Source organism: Maylandia zebra, linkage group LG20 (genome assembly GCF_041146795.1).
Source record: "Maylandia zebra isolate NMK-2024a linkage group LG20, Mzebra_GT3a, whole genome shotgun sequence".
In the NCBI taxonomy this organism is placed as follows: Eukaryota; Metazoa; Chordata; class Actinopteri; order Cichliformes; family Cichlidae; genus Maylandia; species Maylandia zebra.
In genome coordinates, this window is record NC_135186.1 from 15,746,237 (window position 1) to 15,767,506 (window position 21,270).

The 21,270-nt window shown below is 40.0% G+C and overlaps 1 protein-coding gene across 1 annotated transcript in view; it reads left to right on the forward strand.

Annotated features, from left to right (window-relative positions):
- The first annotated feature begins 3,256 nt into the window (after positions 1-3,256).
- sdcbp2 (syndecan binding protein (syntenin) 2) overlaps positions 3,257-21,270 on the forward strand; it is a 29,229-nt gene continuing 11,215 nt past the window's right edge. The window contains exons 1-3 of the mRNA XM_004565494.5: positions 3,257-3,415; positions 17,677-17,728; positions 18,511-18,607. Of these exons, the coding sequence (XP_004565551.1) occupies positions 17,678-17,728; positions 18,511-18,607 (148 nt within the window). The 5' untranslated portion in view covers positions 3,257-3,415; position 17,677. The remainder of the gene's footprint in view (positions 3,416-17,676; positions 17,729-18,510; positions 18,608-21,270) is intronic.

A 21,270-nucleotide genomic window follows, 5' to 3' on the forward strand; every position in this document is an offset into this window, starting at 1 on the left:
AGGGACTGGGAATCTTGTCAAAGTTGAGGGACACATGGATTCCACTCAGTATCAGTAGATTCTGGAGACCAAATGTCCAGGAATCAGTGACAACGCTGAAGCTGCGCCGGGGCTGGATATTTCAACAAGACAATGACCCGAAACACTGCTTAAAATCCACTAAGGCATTCATGGAGAGGAACAAGTACAACGTTCTGGAACGGCCATCTCAGTCCCCAGACCTGAATATTATTGAAAATCTGTGGTGTGAGTTAAAGAGAGCTGTCCATGCTCAGAAGCCATCAAACCTGAATGAACTAGATGTTTTATAAAGAGGAATAGTCCAAAATACCTTCAACCACAATCCAGACTCTCATTGGAACCTACAGGAAGCGTTTAGAGGCTGTAATTTCTGTAAAAGGCGGATCTACTAAATATGGATTTCATTTCTTTTTTTGTGGTGCCCAAATTTATGCACCTGCCTGATTTTGTTTAAACAATTATTGCACACTTTCTATGAATCCAATAAATTTCATTTCACTTTTCAAATATCACTGTGTGTGTCTGCTATATGATATATTTAACTGACATTTTTTTTATTGTAACAACCAATGATTTATATAGGAAAATGATAACTATTAATAAGGTTGCCCAAACCTTTGCATCCCACTGTACATCCATTTCTGCAGCATGGTCAGGCCTATATGGTAACCCAACCACAATCATAAGAAAGGCTGCTGATTTGACAGTTGTTGATCATGAACAACCTCCACAAATTGGGTAGGCCATTGAAGGACCTTCAGGACTGGCTCTTACATAGTGCTTTTCTACTCTGCGTGAGCCATCAAAGCACTTCATAATACAAACATTAATCACACACATTTTTCCTATACCTAAGTGCTCTCCATCTAACACGTCAATGGAACAACTTGGGTAAGATACTGAAACTGCAACTCCTTGGAGACTAGAGCAGCCAGAGATTGAACCACCAACCTTCCAATTAGAGGATGACCAAAAGAGAGTGTGATCCACCAGTCTATATCTGCTGTGATTACAGCCCGGTACAGGTATAAATCCACAAAAGCACCACGAGGTTCCCGCACAAACTAATGAATCAGATCTAGCTGCTAATCGTTAGCGTCACGGCTAATTCACATCGCTACCAATAACTTATATACTAATGACACATAGTGGGGATCAACGGCCAACTTTCCCACATTCTCTGCAACCCCGTGGACTCATCTGTAGATACATTTTAAGTTATTTACCATCTTGTATCTGCTTACCTGCAAATATATATATATTGACATAGCACAACGTTACACACTTATCAAGTCTCACACAACACACAACTCAAGGCGCACTGCCTTGTGGTTAGTGGCTGGTCTTATTTACTCCCGCTAGAGCTGCTCATTTTAGGGGATACTCCCTCTTGTGGTGTAACGGAGGAATAACTACCCTTCCTGCACTATGTCATTTTTGGAGACTGGAGCACACATTATTTTACCACAATCAAAGAAAATACATATTTGAACAATAAGACCATTTAACTAACTATAATATTGTAACTAAAGATTATCGCACATTCACCCAATGTATATACTACACACACACACACACACACACACATATATATATATATATGTATAATGTTTTTCCTCTACACCCCCCCCCCCCAATTTTTTTGCACATGTCGAGGAGCGTGTCAGGCTACATTTCACTGTGTGTTATACTTGTATAACTATGCATGTGACAAATAAAGAACCTTGACCTTGGGGGGTGCCCTGTTTTGTCCACAATGTCTTTCTTGTCCTTACACCTGTATTACCTCCTAAGGCACAGGTCCCAGCTTTGAATTTTGTTCCAAACAAAAATAAAACAAAATGATGAAAAGAAGATTGGACTCTTTGCCCTTAATACCAAGAGTCATGTCTGGAGGAAACAGGCACTGCTCATCACCTGACCAATACCATCCCTAAAATAAAGCATGGTGGTAGCAGCACCAAGCGCCAAGCAATTTTTCTTCAGCAGGAATTAGAAGACTAGTTGGGTTTGATTCAGGAATTTATAGAGACATGCTTGATGATAATCTGCTCCAGAGTGCTCTGGATGTCAGACTTGGTCAAAGGACAAAAACCCAAAGCACACAGCCAAGATAACAAAGCAGTGGCTTCAGCACTCTGTGAATATCCCTGAGTATTCCAGGCAGAGCCCAGACTTAAAACCTCTGCAGAGATCTTAAAATGGCTGTGCACTGACACTCCCCATCCAACCGAGGTCTTCAAAGTCAGCTTAATAATAACTAGTTCAAAATTCAACAAAAGTGCCTTATAACTTAGAAACTATGATTCTTACAGCATATGATTCTTAAAGCATGTTGTGTATTGTCAATATGTAGAACATACTGTATAGAAGTTTAAAACATCATTGTCACATTTGACCTCTGACCTCTCCTTAACATGGATGTATTGACAGCAAGAATGACAGACAGAATTTTAAATTCTACAAACGATATTTTAAGTGTCCAAAAAGGACTGGATTGATTATGATGTAGAACACAGAGTATGTTTAAAACTGCTGAGTCATAAAGCCTCTTGCAAACCAGGTGATTTCTTTATTTGATATATTCTGCTGACTACAGGCTATTTACGGACATAAGGAAAGATATCAGACATAAAAAACACATAGAAACATTGTAAAATCACTTTTTTTGGCTGATGATTACTGTTTGGCCCTCCCTCACTTTGTACTCTGGTAGCAATAAGTCTGAGTCTGACTCCTCTTCTACAACTATGAGTAAAGTCCTTCCTTCCTCACTCTGCCCTCAGCTTACTTAAATATTGACATGGGTGGAGGTATTAGTAAGACTTGTTGTCCACTACAAAGGACACTGAGTGAACGTTTAGTTTTGAAAGAAATGCCTGTAACCTGAAGTTAAGAGTGTCATACTGAAGAAGAAGTTTGCAACATAATCACTTAACCTCCTTTTTTTTCCTATGAGCTACAATGACGTCGCTCTGAAAACAAAGTCCATGTTGTCTTTTAGCTTAACCCAGCATGGCCTCTTCACAGTACAGTAGGATTCATTTATACTGAATTGCGCTTGAGTTAAAAGTCTTAGACTCATGTTCCCCAAAGAGAACAAAAATGAACAGTTGTCTTATCATTAATTACCGATGATCACAATGTTTTCGTATAATTATGGTCCTGGTGAGTTAATATTCATGTGACCGGTACTGGGCGTGGCTTACAACGTCAATACTGATTGACGTGGTTGGCAAGACCAGGAAGCCAGGAGTGACATCACTTTCCAGAAGTCCCCTTCAGGTTTGATCGGCGGAGAGCCACAGCGAAGCAGAGACAAGAAAAAAAGGCGTTCGCTGCTATCTGAAATTCAGGAGCGTTTAAGCTGACTTTTCAACCAAAAATTTAAAAGGTAAGACGGCATTTACCAAATTGTTGTAGCAAAGCCTTCCTAGTATTAACTGTTACATCCTGACTTCGTGTACCTTACAAGCTAACGTCGTTACGGCTAGCTCTCTGCGTTCCTGCTGTTTATGTCGGAACAAAGGGGGTCTGCTTCTCGGCTCCTCCGCTGCTTTTCTCTTGATATGCACACCTCCCAGTGTGTTCTCATTTCAGCTATTTTTTTTTAGCAGCGTTATGACTGCCCAAAATGTACCCGTCGTCTTAAAGCACCTCATTAATATTTAATGGCTGTGCGGTAAGGTTAGCTAACGGTTATTCGCAACACTTTAGTGTCGTAAAACTTAATGATTGTCATATGATTTAGACGCAACTGAACGACCTCATTAAAGTCATAAAGACGCTTAGCCATTATTAGAGTATTATGGCAATGGCGAACCTGATATTACTGACCAGTCGTCTGAAAAATGCAGTTCCTGTGTTGTTATAGCGTTAAAACAACAGCCTAAAGCATAACGGTATGCTAGCTATCTTAAGTCCTGTAATGTAACGTGGTACAGATAAATAGGGCACATTAGCAAGGGTGTGGGCTTTTTTTTTTTTTTTTACCTTTTCAGTCCTTCTCCCTCCCTCTTTCGTTTTCCCAGCCATGTCAGTAGACCGGAATAAGCTGCCAGGAAGACCACATTCTTAGATCGAACCAATTCGTTCAGGCTTACTGAAGTTGGCCTTCTCTTTTCTTTCCACTATCCAGCCAAGCTTTTTGCTTCGCTGGCTCCATATTATCAGGCTGAATAGAAGTGATGAAAAGTGCTTTAATTCAGTATTTTAGTTTTTGGGGAACTTGGACTTTGCTTGCACTCTTCTATTCGATCCTGCTTCACACTCCCAGGACAGAGTTATTGTTGTTTTGTCTATTTTGTCTGTTTTCGTTTTAATTTCTTTTCTTTTTAAATATTTTTCTTAGTTTCCACAGTGGGTCTGCTCTTTAGTTTTGTGCTTTTTTTTAAAAAAAAAAAATACTTTTACTAGTATTGTATTAGTTTAGTTTTTATTCATAATAAGTGAAGGGTTGAGGGAGCATATTTATCAAGTGCAAGTCATAACAAATATATAAGGTATAACAATAATATAAATGTAAAATAATGTAAAAGATGGCTGCTGCTACTGTAAAGCCACCTACTGTCATGCTTAGTCATTCTGTAAAGAATACGCTGCTTTATCCAACTTCTTGATTCATTTGGGGACCATAATTTCCAAAATAAACATTGTATTTTATTCAAAACTAGTAATATAGAACATGGATTCAGGAAATAGGAAAGTGTTTATTGAGGTCATGGATTAGGTCAGCAGTACGGTTATTTTCCATGGACTAGATCGACCATCGACTAGATGTTTGTTTTTATTGTGAGGAATCTCCCCCTGCAGACGATTAGAGACATTTCAGGTCTCAGGCACTCCTGATTTGGCTTCACTTTTCAGACTTCAAAGGTACAGCTGTTTTTTATATGCAGTCTGTGTACAATACATGCCACCTTTGACTTTCAGTTATGACCAGTTTCAAAAAACATAGTTAGTTTTACATGCCCACAAGTTAATAATAAAAGACAAATTACTTAAAATTAAACTTTTTTTTATTACCTGCTTGTAGTTGTGTTTTTTGTGAACTATAATAAGCTTTGTTCCTGGCCATGTCTTATTCTAGTGTATGCAGATGAAGATTTGCTTTAAAGCCATGTGATATGGACTTTTTGTGTTGTGTAAGTTTTCTTTGAAATGGTTGCCTAGTCACAGCCCTGTAGGTTTCAGATGAATGTCTGAGCTATTTCCCCTTTGGCTTTTTTTCCCACAGGGTTTCTTTATTTCGAAATTATCTTAAGATCCCAAAAAAGCAGAGTAAAAAAAAGAAAGAAGTTTTGTGAATTGTGAAACTTTCACAATACAGGCTGGGGAAATGCTCCTCACAAGGGTTATAATCTAACAATCTTAGATTATAACCAGCCACAGACAACCTGCAGTATAAATGCTTTTACTTTAGCGCATTTAGCTGATGGAAATATCAGCTGCCCACTTCTTTTAAGCTGCAGATGCAGAAGTGAGTCAATGATGGGATTGTGTCATGGCAAAAGTTGGTCAGACTCTCCTTTTTTTCCACCACGGTTACTCCCTTATACCTAAAACCTGCAGATATGAAGGAGGGATATAAGGAGAGCAAACAAACAGAGCTGAAAAGTAAACAGTAGAAGGTACAAGAATGTGCCTCTGTATCCACTGGCACAATGATGCACTTGTATGTGAGGACTGGGAGGAAGAGAATAGAGTATTGGCTGGAGTAGCTGAGAGAGTGAGATGTTATTGTGGTCAAGTGATTTGCTTACTTTACGGGCTGAGTTCAAGTTTTATTCACTGGTGTTAAGCTCGGTGTCTGACTGCATGTCTTGCCACAGGATTGTGATATATCGCACATATTAGTACAATAATTTGGTAATGCATCATACAGCGAGTTACAAAGCATTTACCATGTAATGTTTGGTATTTAAAAATACTCACAATACATTTTACATTTACAAGTATTTTAGGTACTGCAAAGTAGTTTCAGGTACTGAAAATATAACCCTTATTTCAGAAGAATCATATGACATATGGACATTACACCACAAGTCATGTGCTGTATTACGAGTTGCTAACAACAGGGTTTTTTTTGATTGGCTATATTTGCCTCAGTATGTGGATAAGCTTTCTTTGGGAAGTTGTTTGTGATGGGTGCATTAGCAGGATGGAGAGCAAGTCATTATTTTTTAACTTGACTCCATTTAGTTTTTCCATTTTGTTGTCTTTCTTGCTGAACTCTGTCATTCAGCTTCAGTTTTGGTCCTAGTTTGGTCCTAGTTGTCCTTTATCCTCCTCACCAATTTCCTGTTTTGTTTTGATAAATATGTGTCCAGATGTCTTGTGATCATGACACGCAGTTAGCTGTCACGATGTGACAACTGAGCTTGTAGAGAAGTAGAAAGTCCAGAGTTTGTTTAACATTAGCACTGCTAGCACCAATAGCCTTGGGGTTTTCCATGTTAACGTCTACATCCTGGTGCAGAATATGGTTACACGTCTCTTCAAATGCTTCGTTATTTTCCAGTTTATTCTGACAAAGCCTACATAGAGTCGCTCTTTTTTATTTATTTTTTTATTAATTCATTTTCATTTAACGTCAAAGGTTTGCAGAACAGCACTGCTTAGCACAGCTGTCATATATTTACTTTCCTCTTTGCTCATTTACAGCTCACATTCATAAAGAGCAAGAGAGAGAGATAAGGGTGCCTCGATCTGCAGCCCCAGGTAGTGAATGTTGGCCTTTTAATATCAATGAACCATTAACTGCCATTGCACATTCATAAAATAAAAATAATTTATAGAGCCAGATAGAGCATGGCGATATGGCCAAAAATATTTATCACGATATATATTTGAAAATTTGCGATAACGATATAACCGACGATATAATTGATGCGAGACAAAATACAACTCCACAACATTACTAGCGCAAAAAGACAACCTTCCATTTATTTTCACTTAAACAAGAAGCTGGTTTTTATGTACATTAAAGCTTTATAAAAATGTAACAGTGCAAATGCAAATTCCTTGCTGAAAGTTTAACCAAAAGGCATTTCCAGTAGAAATGGGCTGACATATCCTGAGCATAACCATGTATAATATCCACTGAAGTTAAAAAGAGGTGCTGCATCAGTCCATCCCGGACTCTGCTATTGAGCTAGCAGGCTACACCGCACAGCGCCAGGATAGAACAAACAATTCCGGTAAGAGAAAAGGAGGGGGAATCTGCATATACGTGAATAACAGCTGGTGTACAAACACAGTGATCATAGACCGTCACTGTTCTCCGGACATAGAATATCTGACTGTCAAATGCAGGCCCATCTATCTTCCACGGGAGTTCACTGTTGTGGTAATAACAACTGTTTACATACTGCCAGATGCAAATACTAACGTGGCACTAGCGCTTTTGCACACGAACATCAACAATAAACTCAATAAATATCCTGACGCAGTGCACATTATAGCGGGTGATTTTAATCAGGTGGATTTACAAACAGCTATCCCTAATTTCCACCAGCATGTGAAGTGTGCCACGAGAGGGGCTAACACCTTAGATAAAGTCTATTCCAACATCAAGAAGGGCTACAGGGCAAGACCCTTACCACATCTGGGCCAATCTGACCATTTATCCCTGCTCCTAATTCCTGCATATGCCCCAATCAGGAAAACTGCGTCGACCATCACTAAAACTATAACAACATGGCCAGAGGGCGCTTCTCAACAGCTACAGGACTGCTTTGACAGAACCAACTGGAATATCTTCCAACATCAAGACCTGGAAATGTTCACAAACAGTGTCCTCTGTTACATCAAACACTGTATAGACACTGTCACAGTAGACAAGCAGATCCGGGTTTACACCAACCAAAAGCCATGGATGACCCGGGAAGTCCAGCAGCTGTTAAAAGAGAGGAACAGCGCCTTCAGGTCCGGAAGCAGGGAGAGCTACAGCAGGGCTAGAGCCAACCTGAAAAAAGGCATTAAGAAGGCCAAGGCGGACTATAGGAAGAAGATCGAGAACCACCTGGAGAGTAAGAACAGCCGGCTGGTGTGGCAGGGTGTCCAGCAGCTGACAAACTACAAGTCCAAATCAGGTATGGCTGAAGGTGACCCAGCATTGGCGGAGGAGCTGAACACCTTCTTCACACGCTTTGAGGTCACTGCACCCTATGCCTCAGAGGAACAGCTACACCATACAGCCCACAGCAGCAGTACCATCATCACTCTGGAGGAGCATGAAGTGAGGCGCACCCTGCAGGCTGTTAACCCGAGGAAGGCAGCCGGCCCAGATGGCGTACCAGGACGTGTGCTGAGAGACTGCGCAGACCAGCTTGCCTATATTTTCACCAGGATTTTTAACCAATCCCTTGAACAGTCAAACGTCCCACCCTGCCTCAAGACCTCCACCATAATACCCTTGCCCAAGAAACCTCATATCTCTAGCCTAAATGACTATAGACCAGTGGCACTAACCCCGGTGGTGATGAAGTGCTTTGAGAAACTTGTGCGTTACCACATTACAGCAGCCCTACCCAGCAGCCTTGACCCACACCAGTTTGCCTACAGAGCAAACCGATCGACAGAGGACGCCATAGCAACAGCACTCAATGTAGCATTAACACATCTGGAGAGGCAAGGAAGCTATGTGCGTATGCTCTTTGTGGATTATAGCTCGGCATTTAACACCATTCTTCCATACAAACTGGACGCCAAGCTAAAAGACCTAGGGCTTCCTCACAGCACCTGTAAGTGGATCAATAGCTTCCTCACCGACCGCAGACAGAGAGTGAGAGTGGGATGTTACACATCTCCAGCCCTAAATCTAAGCACTGGGTCGCCACAGGGCTGCGTGCTTAGTCCACTGCTCTACTCGCTTTATACACACGACTGCACCCCCGCCCACCAGAGCAACACCATTGTAAAGTTCGCAGATGACACTACTGTGGTGGGGCTCATATCTGGGGGAGATGAGTCTGCCTACAGAGATGAGGTGGAGCGGCTGTCTTCATGGTGCAAGGATAACAACCTTCTCCTAAACACGAAAAAGACCAAAGAACTCATAATTGACTACAGAAGACACAAGACAGAAATCCAACCACTAATCATCAGCGACGACTGTGTGGAGAGGGTGGCAGACTTCCGCTTCTTGGGAGTCAGCATAGAGGGAAACCTATCCTGGAGTGTGAATACCTCTGAGCTACTGAAAAAGACACAACAGAGACTGTACTTTCTGAGAGTGCTTAGGAAGAACAACATCACACAGAGACTGCTGGTGTCTTTCTACAGAACCTCCATCGAAAGCATACTAACGTACTGCATAGGCATATGGTACGCTAGCTGCACAGTGGCTCAGAGGAAAGCACTCCAGGGAGTAATCAACGCTGCCCAAAGGACAATCGGCTGCCCTCTCCTCAAACTGAAAGACCTACACAGTTCCCGCTGCCTCAAAAGAGCCCATAACATCATAAAGGACACCTCACACCCTGGACACTCCATGTTCGAACTGCTGCCTTCAGGTAAACGGTATAGAACAACATACACAAGGACTAACAGACTCAAACACAGTTTCTACCCAATTGCAATATCATGTCTCAATGCTACTAAAAGTAGATGACTTTCATTGCCCCTGTTGTCATTTGTGCCCTTGATGTTGGAATGCTTTCAGACATGTTTTGTTGGATGCGCTAACAAATTGATTGAGTGATTGATTGTTTGAGTGATATATCAACTAGGTCGTATGTTGAGTGTCTGTATGGGGCCTTAGGCCTGGATTGCTTGGGTGTATCTACGGTATGAGAATACTGTATTTTATATGTATTTCTATCTTTTATATCCTATCATTATAGTTTTTAAGTATTTAATTATAGTTTTTAAGTATTTATCTTTTGTGATGTTGCACTGACCAGAGACATCTTTCAATTTCATTGTACCTGTGACAATGACAATAAAGAATATTCATTCATTTGCAACATTAAACTGCAGTGTGCAGTACGCATTTTTCGGACCATAAGGTGCACGGGATTATAAGGCACATTAAGCGAAACAAAGCAGTCAGATAAATCAAACTTTATTAAACTCATTCTTCTTGCTTCCTCCACTTCTGTACCATTGATTCATTAATGTTGAATTCTCTGGCAGCTGCTCTATTCCCATGTTGTTGCAGTATATTAATGACTAACCTCGTATTGTGGATGGATTATCTCAGTTGTTCTCCTGACTGAAGTTTGGTCCGTTTACAGCATCCTGCCATGCGATTGCATTTGTCTCTAATTATCAGGAACTTTAACGTTAACTTTTATAAGTGGAAAAGTGTTAGTGTTCGTCCTCCAGCTTCACTGTTTATGTTATGCTAACATAGCTGTGTCGGTAGCGATCACGTAGCACATCATTATATACCAGCTAGCCCAACTTCAGTAACCCTACAAACGTCACTGCTGTTTAGTTTCCTGTCTTCATTTATGTTGGAAGTGATAGCAGAGCTGTACGTTTGATTTTTTTCAGAAATCTCTCAGTCAGAACATGCAATATCATGCTTAGGTAACTAGCTAAACTAGCGAGCTAACTTCCGCTAGCTTCCTGCTAACTTCTAACTCCGTTAAATGTAATAACTTTTGTTTTCATGGATGCCTGGAAGTTAAACTTTATAGTTACACCTGGTAAAGCAGCAATGCTGATCGTTTTATTAAAGATGAAAGAATTTAGACAGTTTTTAACTCTAAGTGATGCTGCAGTGTTGTTTGACCTGAAGAATACGGAGTTTAGGACCCAGATTACTCCCAGATTTAAGAGCATCTTAGTCCGACAAATACGACAATAACAACGGCCGCTTGCATGTTCTGCAAAAAAATGTGCTTTGTTGTGTATCTGACGGACAAACACCAAACCAGTTCCACATCACGGAAGTTGCACCATTTTTACAAACCAATTCTGGTTCATCTGTTTCACTCAACAATCGGCCATGTGCGTATGAAAACAAAGACACTGCGCATGCGCGTTTTACTCCCATTCTATCGCGATATTTCATTTTCCTATCGTTGCCTAACATTATACCGGTATTACCGTGAACGGTATAATATGGCCCAGCCCTAGATCCAGATAGTGTTTTGGTAGTTGAGAGCAGTGGGTATTTAGTAAAAAAAAATGTATTCATGTTATGGAAACCAAGAAATCTTCATTAGGAAAAAAAAACAAAATTCTGTTGAAGTCTTTGAGCTCTTCAACACATTACAGTCTTTCAACTGAATTAGAATGTATTTTTATTGCCAGGAGGGGCATTGACGCACACCACTGCTTTTATGAATACAATTATAAACTGTAATATATTTATCATTTGTAGCAGTAAATAATCAATAGTGAGCTGCCTCTCCAGTCAGTTATTCATCCTGTCCATGGACGCAGACTCCAAGATCTTGGACCAGCAGCTTCTGTGAACTTAGTGTGGCGGCACCTGAACCAGTTCTCCAGCTGCTGGAGGTTCTGATCACTGTGGTTGTCTAACTTGCAGCGGGTTTCCAGAGTATAACAAGGATTACTGTCACCAGCTGCTGTCGACAGCAGTACAGTTGAAGTACGTCTCACTACAGGATGACGGATTCTCCAAAGATAAATTATCTAATAGCTGGTCATAACAGTGACCTCATCAGCTTGCTGCTGGGGGAGATACAAGACTGGAATTGTAAAAGTACAACTACCTTTGAAAAGGTGTCCAGTGCAAGATTTATGTCACAAGAGATAAACACCTTTCATTCCTGTCAGTAAATGCCATCTTAGTGTTGATGTCATAAACAAGACTTTTTCCATTATGTAATGGTACATATTTGATAATATCCGTGATACATAAATAGCTACCAAACTAAAAAGAAAAAGATCATCATGTTGTACATCCATGAAAGTCTTTGAAAGCCTCTCATGAAATACAGTAACAATTAAAAAAGTAATTTTCACAAAGTAGTTGGGTATATGCCATGAGTGCCCTCTGTGTGTGAGTGCATGATTGCCTATCACAGGCAATCATGCACTGTAGCTGGAAAATGAAGAGGTTTAAAAAGTTCATCCATTGCAACATGTTCCATTTGTAATGCTCTCTGCTTTTCCCGGTTCTTTGCTGCTTGTTACCTTTCATGTATGAAGTCTGTAGATTGTTATCTGGAAACTAAACAACAACAAAACATCACAAGCTGAAAAGCTTAATTGTTGTGTAGTGCAGCGGTCCCCAACCTCCGGGCCTCGGACTGGTACCGGGCCGCGAGAGTTGAGGCTCAGGTGTGAAATGTATGGTTTTCCATGTTTTTATCGGTTTTCAGCGTTATTTTGTTATATCGTTTACTCGGTTTTCCTGGGTTTTTTCACGTGTGTTATGAATAAATCTTCTTTTTTTCGGTACCAGTACTAGTTTTATTTTGTTGTATTTATCCGCGACACCTTAAAGGTCGGTCCGTGAAAATATTGTTGGGCATAAACCGGTCCGTGGCGCAAAAAAGGTTGGAGACCGCTGGTGTAGTGTACACCTCAACACAATGTGGGGCAAAGAAGTTTTATTTTCAAAAAAGGATATCTGTGCTTTTCCTTAGTGTTCAGATACAGTGGTCATATTCAGTAAAACTGATTTACTTCCACCTTCCACACTTCTTTTTTACTGCTCACCTTTTCCAGCTACTAATGATAAACTATTGATTAAAAAGAGATAGTTTATGAAGTTTGCAATATAGATCCATGATTACGTTTGCCCTCATGCAACTGGGGCTGAACCAGTGTGGGAGGGGTTTTGTGGACCAAGAATAAAATATGAAGTGAAACTAAGGTAAATATGAGGATATGGATTTTGTATGGAAACCAGGCTTTGCTATTGCTGTGGTATTGACATTTATAGTCATTTTTTAGATCAATACTTTTGGTGTATGTGGCAGCAAATCAGCTGCTGAAGTGGGCAGATAAAGTTTATGAAGCTCCGCTTTTCACTATTATATATTCCCACGTGGTAATGTGTGGGTAAGTGTGTGTTTTCTTTTTTCTTTTTTTGTTTTGGGATTTGGTCAAGTACAGTGGAGTTGTTGCAGAGTTCTCTGGGTTATTTAAAGAATGCAAGACCAACAAAGGTGGGGTTTTCCAGGGTCAGAATGGGCTGCTGAGCAGTGACCATAAATAGAATTAGTGAATATACAGTTCCAGCAGTGAGTCTGTCACAAATTCCAATTAAGAAATCTCGTTAGCAGATTGTTTTTATTACAGAATGAATGATTGGTTTTGGATAAAATCTCTTTGAGAAAAATTGTGCCTAACAAGAAAAGTAGATTATGATGTTAATATTACTAAGAAGAAGATATAAAACTGTTTTCAGGAAAAATAGCAATTACAGTTAGCTATTATTTATAAAACCAGTTTTGCAAGAAACATTTGGACAGATGTTCAGGTTTCAACTTATACAAGTATCTTTTGCTTTTAGGATGCTATGATCAGGGGTGCACATAAGTTGTCCGCACGTGTGCATGCACTGTCAAAATAAAAGATGCGCACCAGATAAGAAGTTGCAACGCGTGTTTGCGTGCATAAGATTTTCTGGAGGAGGACAGACATGATGGGAATATGCACCACATCTCTGCGTTCATCATTTGTTTGAAGGCAGCTCACTTCCTGCAACCACTTTTCCGGGAATATGCCCTTCTTTTGCGGTTCGGACTCCTTCTGACATTTCTTTGGAGGTGGAGGAACACCAAAGTAATCGCTTAAAGGAGCTTGCTTCTTCGACATCTTTAAGAGTTCTAAACAAATGTCTGTCCTCCCCTGGCTATGACAGTAAACTGAAAAGAATGGGTCAAAAATGGAGTCTGGTTGATATACGGTGAAGGTCAGCACTTAATTCAATAATGATAATAATAATTGTCAATAGAAAATTGTACTTGGTAGTCAGTATAATCTTTTAATAATATAAGTTTACATATGGTAGTGATAGGATGTGCGATCCTCAATAGTCTGCAAAGGCTTTGTGTGCATTCCAGAGTGCTCTGGCATTCACACCCACATCCTGGGAGCATGGGAAAGGTTGTACCTTCTTTTATTGTTTTACGGTAGGATAAACGTAGCTATGTCAGTATTAGTCTAAGTGCCTTTTTTACATATAGATGAACTGTTGAATTTTCCAGACCAGCAGGTTTAGGGAAGTCGTTTATGGGGTCACACTCTGACACACACACACACACACGCGCACACACACGCGCACACACACGCACACACACACACACACACACACACACACACACACACACACAGACATATACACCTCCACATTCCAATGTAAGGAACAAACACCCACTGATGTATAAATAAAGACCAGGGCAGTCTCAGAGCTGTGAGTCTCAGAGCTCTCACTCTCAGTGCGAGTGCTCTGTACTGCCCTTGCATGCAAGTAAAACTGTGTGTTTCTCCTCTCTGATTCTCAGCTGAAGAAGTGTTTTAGAATACATCTCTTGACAACAATAATAATAAGAATTATAATAATAATAACAATACATTTTATTTAAGAAAGCGCTTTTCAAAACACTCAAGGACACTGTACACAAGCAATAACAACAACAAACATAACAATTTGCAAAATAATAAGGATAAAACGTTGAGCAAATAGATAAAATAAATTAAAGTAGCAGGAAACTCTTGAGAATCTGTTTTGTGACAATGTCCTGGTGAGATGAATCAGCATGGGAACCCAAAGAAACCTGCTGGTTTGAAGCCAGGACCTGAGTCAACATGCTACCTGAGCATGTTACCAGAGGATGCTATAGTTTATTTTACATAAACTTTGGACAACCAACTTTTTTTTACATAAGGTGTTGTCCTGTAGAAGCATCCATGAACTTTCTGTTGTGTCAGATTACCAGGCACCAGAGTACAGGAAAACATGAGCATTATTGTATAACAAAGCAAATGAGCGAGCAGGTTCTACAGTAACATACACCAGATGCAGACATGCTTCCTTGTAATGCGTAACCATGCCACTGCATGTCTTAGCCTGTTCTGCTGGACTGTTGACTGTCTACTACCTCTCATTTCCTCTTCCTGTTGCACCCAGCTGTTTGTTTGTGTTCATGATAATGTCTTCTGGCCTGAATTTTGTTTAGACTAAAACCGCAAAGGAGTCCAGGTTGCATTATAATGGTTTTTGCCATTGTAGGATGCTGAGAGCTAATACTCTCTGCTTATGTGTTTCTCCATAAGTCTTTTTTCCTCCACCTGTGTTGACTCAATATTATGTTGTGTGGCAAGCCGCATGTGCTCTGTACAACTCATTTATATTTACAGACCTGAGTGTTATTCAGTGCAATGTTGTTGAACCTTAGCAGAGACCTTCATCATTACCACAGTTCAGAGGAGATGATTAAAAGACTTTCTTATATATTGTCCTACTTTTGTGCACTGTACACATTCTACCAAAATACCTTGTGTCATGTCTACTTTGTCCAGAATACGTCATTTACGGTAATGTGAGTTCAAAGTCAGCACACACATGTGCACACCTTCATTCATCCAGTGTTAAAACAAGACTGAAGAAGATAACTGTGTCCCTAGGTGACACACATTGGAATAAGTGACCTTGTTTTTTCTATGGTCCTTTACATATATTGACAGTGCCTGTGTGTTCACCTGGCCATTCGTTGCCAGGTTCTTCATTTCTGGAGCTTTGCTGCTAATGTTAAACTATGGAAAACTGTTCCATGTACTGTCTGGACAAAAGGTCACCTTAGCTTGGATTTATTCACCGCCTAACACAGATTTAGAAACACAGATTTAGAAATAGCCAAATGCTATTTCTAAATCTGTGTTAATGTGCTTACGGTTTGGCAATACAATAATAATACAAAGTGAGAGGTTGCTAAACAGTTATTTTCTGAGGGTGAAGAAAATGTATTTGATTTGATTTATTTCATCTCGATATACAGCGACAGTTGAATTAGTTGCTAGAAGAAGTCTTTAAAACATGTAAAAAGCTCACTGAGTGTGCCGAGGTGGAGACCAACCACAAGATGAGGGACTCAATGGAAAAGCAGCTGGTTATTAGAGCAGGGCGATATGACCAAAAATATTTATCACGATATACATTTGAAAATTTGCGATAACGATATAACTGACGATATAATTGACACTAGACAAAATACTTTACATCTCCACAACTTTATTAGTGCAAAAAAACCCATCAACGTATTTTCACTTAAACAAGCAGCTGTTTTTTTTGTGCATTAAAGCTATATAAAAATTAACAGTGCAAATGTAAATTCCTTGCTGACAGTTTAACCAAAAGGCATTTCCAGTGGAAATTGGCCGACATATCCTCAGCATAACCATGCATAATATCCACAAAACTTAAAAAGAGGTTATACACACACAATACGGTAATTGAAGCACAGTACGTATCACTCCGCGACGCTCCTGCCTACGATAGCCGTAATGCTCCGACAATCCATCAAGCGGTGCGGGTTCGTAGCTTAGCAAAGTCATACTGAAACATTTGACAGATTTTCGAGCGCCATGTACCACATAAAATCAATTCGAGGTCAGTAAACACAACCAGAATTCATACATAAGGCACACGGGATTATAAGGGGCACTGTCGATTTTCAGAAAAATCAAAGGATTGATTTTAAGTGTGCCATATTTTCCAAAAAACACGGTAATAACGACGGCCCGCTAGCATGCTCTACCAAAAATAGTGCTTTGTTGTGTATCTGACGGACAAAAGCTAAACCAGTTCCACACCACTGAAGTTGCAGCATTTTTACAAACCAATTCTGCTTCATCCGTTTCATTCAACGATCCGCTTTCGCCCTTCTCATTCTCCGTTGCCGCCATGCTTTTTCCGCCATGTGTGTATGAAAACAAAGGCACTGCACATGTGTGTTTTAGCCATATTCTATCGCGATATTTCATTTTCTTATCGTTGCCCAACATTATAACAGTTTTACTGTGAACGGTATGATATGACACTTACTGGTTATTGTGCAATTATTTACTATTTTATGTGCTTCTAACTATCTGTAGTGTTGTTTTAGTTCATTATTTTAGAAAGCATGGATTTTGCTCCTATTGCCCATGCACACACACATGCCATGTTGCCCCAGAAAGTTGCCAGAAATACAGTTTTACTCAGTGGTGAAGTGCACAAGAGCAGATGAACACACCCGAAACTCTGGCTGATTGGGACCCACGCCCAGTTTCCCACCTTGGCTCAGGCGATTAGAGGATCATCAGGGGGTCCTTTTGTCCCTCTGTGGGGGGTCACTCCCACTAGGTTTATATCTGGGACTCCCCACCATTTGACCTTAGAACTGAAGAAGCTTCTCGGATGAGAGGTGAAACGTCTTCAAGCAACTTAAAGAAGTCCAGACGCTTTTCTTTGCAAGCTCCTTTGACTACGATGACCTGGATGACTGAGAACCTTCACAGACAAGAGCAGAGTTTCTTACTTTGGCTTTCTGAGTGTTTGACTGTGTGCATCATTCACTCTTAATCTGTGTTATTACTCTTCGTTTCAAACACTAGCATCGAAATTACATTAGAGAGTTGTAATGGATGACATGAAGACAGTTTTCGTCTGGAGCTGGTGATGCTTATCTGGTTGGGTTGTTATCTTGTTATTTCCACTCACAGTTGGTTGTGTTATCTCCACAGCATGTCTCTGTACCCATCACTCGAGGACCTTAAGGTCGACAAGGTCATTAAGGTAAGGGTTTTGAAGTGAATCTATATTAAATGTGGTGCTGGCTTTGTAAGTAACAGGTCATGTAAAATATACAAATATGTTCCCAATGTGGTTTTCATTTTCAAAATGAGAAGTCTTACTGATGTTGTAGAGCCTCTTTGGAAACTCACTTTAGTCACCATAGCTTCTAAAGCAGTGAATGGGACCTTTTTGGAGGTAATTTAATAAAATGGTTTGTAAAACTTGTCCCTCCTCAGGAGGTTTGGATATTCACCAACCTTTAACCTATCCTTTGTGCCTCTGACTTTAATTTAACTCGGTACTTGAATCAGAGAGAACAGAAAACATAATAATAATAAACATATAACACTCACATGGCATCGCAATCACTGAGTGCTAAATAACTTTGTGATATCAGTATCAAACCTGCCTGCCACAGAAGATGTTCAGTGTAAAAGTTTAAGAACCCCTGGTCAAAATTTCTGTTAAGGTTGTTGAAAATGGTATAAGCCTTAAAATTAATAATTTTTTTTAACTTTTTTGAGTTAGCAGGAATAGCAGAGGTCAAGCTGAGCTGTATAGCCCAGTAATACCACATTAAGTTTGAACATTGTAAGAAATCAGGAAATTAACTACTTACAGTAATGGAAATTTTTGCACTCCAAAGCCATTGATATTTGTTGTAGGCAAAGAAATCCTTCAGTCAGTCTCCTTACCAGCAGTAAAATACTTATGTATTGGTTTGAGCCCAGTTATCTCTAATTCAGTATTTAAAAATCACTGTGTGTTTGATTGCTTTTTAGGCCCAGGCCCAGTTCGCCCAGACTACCACACCCATGCCAGCCATCACTGAGGGAACCTACCAGCCCCAGGCTGCCACTGCTGGGATGCCAGGATCAAGTGAGTGTCACTTACACTGTTAAAAATCTTTAGAAAGTGTTTTTGTTTTGTCACCTAAAAACCTTCACCACCACCTTTTTTTCTTTGTCTTTTGGTTTCTCTTTCTCTTGTTTCTGTTGCTTGGTATTTGTGTCTCTGTGTGGGGGGCCTGTGTTTCGGAGCTTTTAGTTAAGAACTTTGCAGTTGTATAAGGGAAAGATAAAGGACTGGGATTGGTGTTAGGAGTTATTTAGGAAAATAACTAGAGTAAAGGGGCCTCACACATTCTATTATTTGTCTTTTTGTGACTTGTTTCTGTTTTGTTGTGCATTTGTTTTTGTTTCTCTGTGTTTTTGTCTGCACGGAAGCCTGAACTGTGCAGTGGGTTGGATTTAGATGGAAGCAAGGCGAGAGAAATGACGACCCCACAAAAGATTAAAAGTGGGCAAAAGGGCCTTTGGAGATTAGAGAAAACCACTTATTTTCACTCCCCCTTATCCCATTCTCCCACTCATTCAATTTCTTCTTTCTCTGCTTGGATGCAAAGTCCTGTGGGCTTTTCCGTCTTTTGTTTTTACCTCAGCATAGCTGTCTATGAGTCACCATGGAGACTGGCTCTGGCAGTTGTGGTGGGACAGGGCATGAAGGGAAAAGGGAGAGGAGGAGGCGGAGTTGAAAAGGAGGGAGGAAGAGGAGGAGGTGAAAAGGGGGCAGTATGATCGACATAAGCCTAGTTGGATATACTCATTTTGTTCAATAACAATATCAGGGTGTCTTGTCATTTCGATTGAACAAACTGAACAGAAACAGTTCAGTTCAATGTAGTTTTATTACTATACTGCGGAATCACAACAATTCCCTGAAGGTTTTTTATATTCTAAGGAAAAGACCGTACAATAATAGCCAGAAACCCCCAACAATCAGATGACCTCTTTTGAGCTAGCATATTTATATTAATAGTAATTACTATTAGTAATAACTAATATTAAATGAGAATGAAAAGAGGTGAGTGAAGAAAAAGTGCTCAGTGCATCATGGGAAGCCCTAAACAGCCTAGGCCTATTGCAGCATAACTGCAGGGTTCAGGGTCACCTGATCCAACCCTAACTATGTGCTTTAGCAAAAAGGGAAGTTTTAAGACTAATCTTAAAGGTAGGGAAGGTGTCTGTCTCCCAAATCCAGATTGGAAGCTGATTCCACAGAAGAGGAGTCTGAAAGCTGAAGGCTCTGCCTCCCATTCTACTCTTCAAATAACCAAGTAACAGACTGATTATTTTTCAAGCGCTTATATGTGAAGAGACAGATTTTAAATTCGATTCTGAATTTAATAGGATGCTCTCTCTTTCTAGTCCCTATCCCTATTACAGTAGTCAATCCTAGATGTTATAAATGCATAGAATAGTTTTTCAGCTTCTCTCTAAGACAGGAGATTTCTAGTTCTAGTAAAACAGGACATCCTTCATGCTCATCCTAATCATCCCTGGGAGTGTGGAGATTTGAATTCAGGTCCTTGTTTACAGAGCTCACAGGTTGTTACTGTTGATACTTCACCCCAGTAGTCTTTTCTTTGCTTTGCTAATTTGAGAGGACAACGGAACATCATTGAATAAAAAAGGAGAAATCATTATCATTCCTAATACTTGCCCGTGTGGGAGCATGTGAAGCAGGCATGTGTGGGAGAGGTGAACCAAAGAGATAAAATAAGAGAGCATAGGAAGATAGACCAGGAAAGCAGAGAGGACAAGCCAACTGTTATGACAAAGTATTCTCATTTTCTGATATAGCAGAGCACATTCAGTGATTTTAATTAGGACCTATTGTAGGATTGCACTTTGAATTAGCATATTTTGTTGTTTGCTTAAGGCTTGACCAACGAGTTGTGGGTGCTTCTCTGTCTCTATGCTTCTCTTCCATACCATGATCAGACCTGTCATTTATTAGTGTGCCTTGGGGGATTTCTGAGTGTGTAGGTGGAGTGTATATTTTATTAAAATGGCATATTCAGATCATGTTAAAATAAGAATATGATACTAAGATTTTGTCTCAGTGATGTATTAATAGATCAGAATCATTAAACTACTCCCTCCTGCTGTCCTGTCATACTCTCTGGTGCGCTCAACATATACCACCTATCTACTGCTTAGTTTGTTTCATTTCCACTTTTGTCCTCAGTAAACCGACCTCACTGGTTTTCAAAAAAGTTTCTGTGATTATAAAACAGGAAGTCAGAATCCAATAGCAACAACCTTTGACAGAAAAGGTAAAAAAGCAATGAGTTCCTGTCAGACCTTCCTGATAAATTATAGGGTCAAACACAACTGGTCACAGACCATTATTTAAAAGAAAAAAAGCCACTTGCCCCCACACAGGCAGTACAGTTTAAATCTCTTTAATCACTTCCTTATTGAAGCTGTAGCTTTTCTGGTAACTGCGGGTAACATGTCAGCAGTGAGTAAATTACTTCAAGAATTACACCACCAGCTACCAGTTGTTCATTATTTTCCTGTTTAATCTACTAATAATTTTAGCTACAGAACAGGTAGACATATGACTTAATTTGCTGGCAATCCATTCTGGGTGTGGTTGCATGTGCTTTCAAAGTACATAAGAACATCATACATGGGGATTAACTTGTAATTAAATGGCTTTCATTCTTACTTTCATAGGTGTTTAGCAACTTGGCT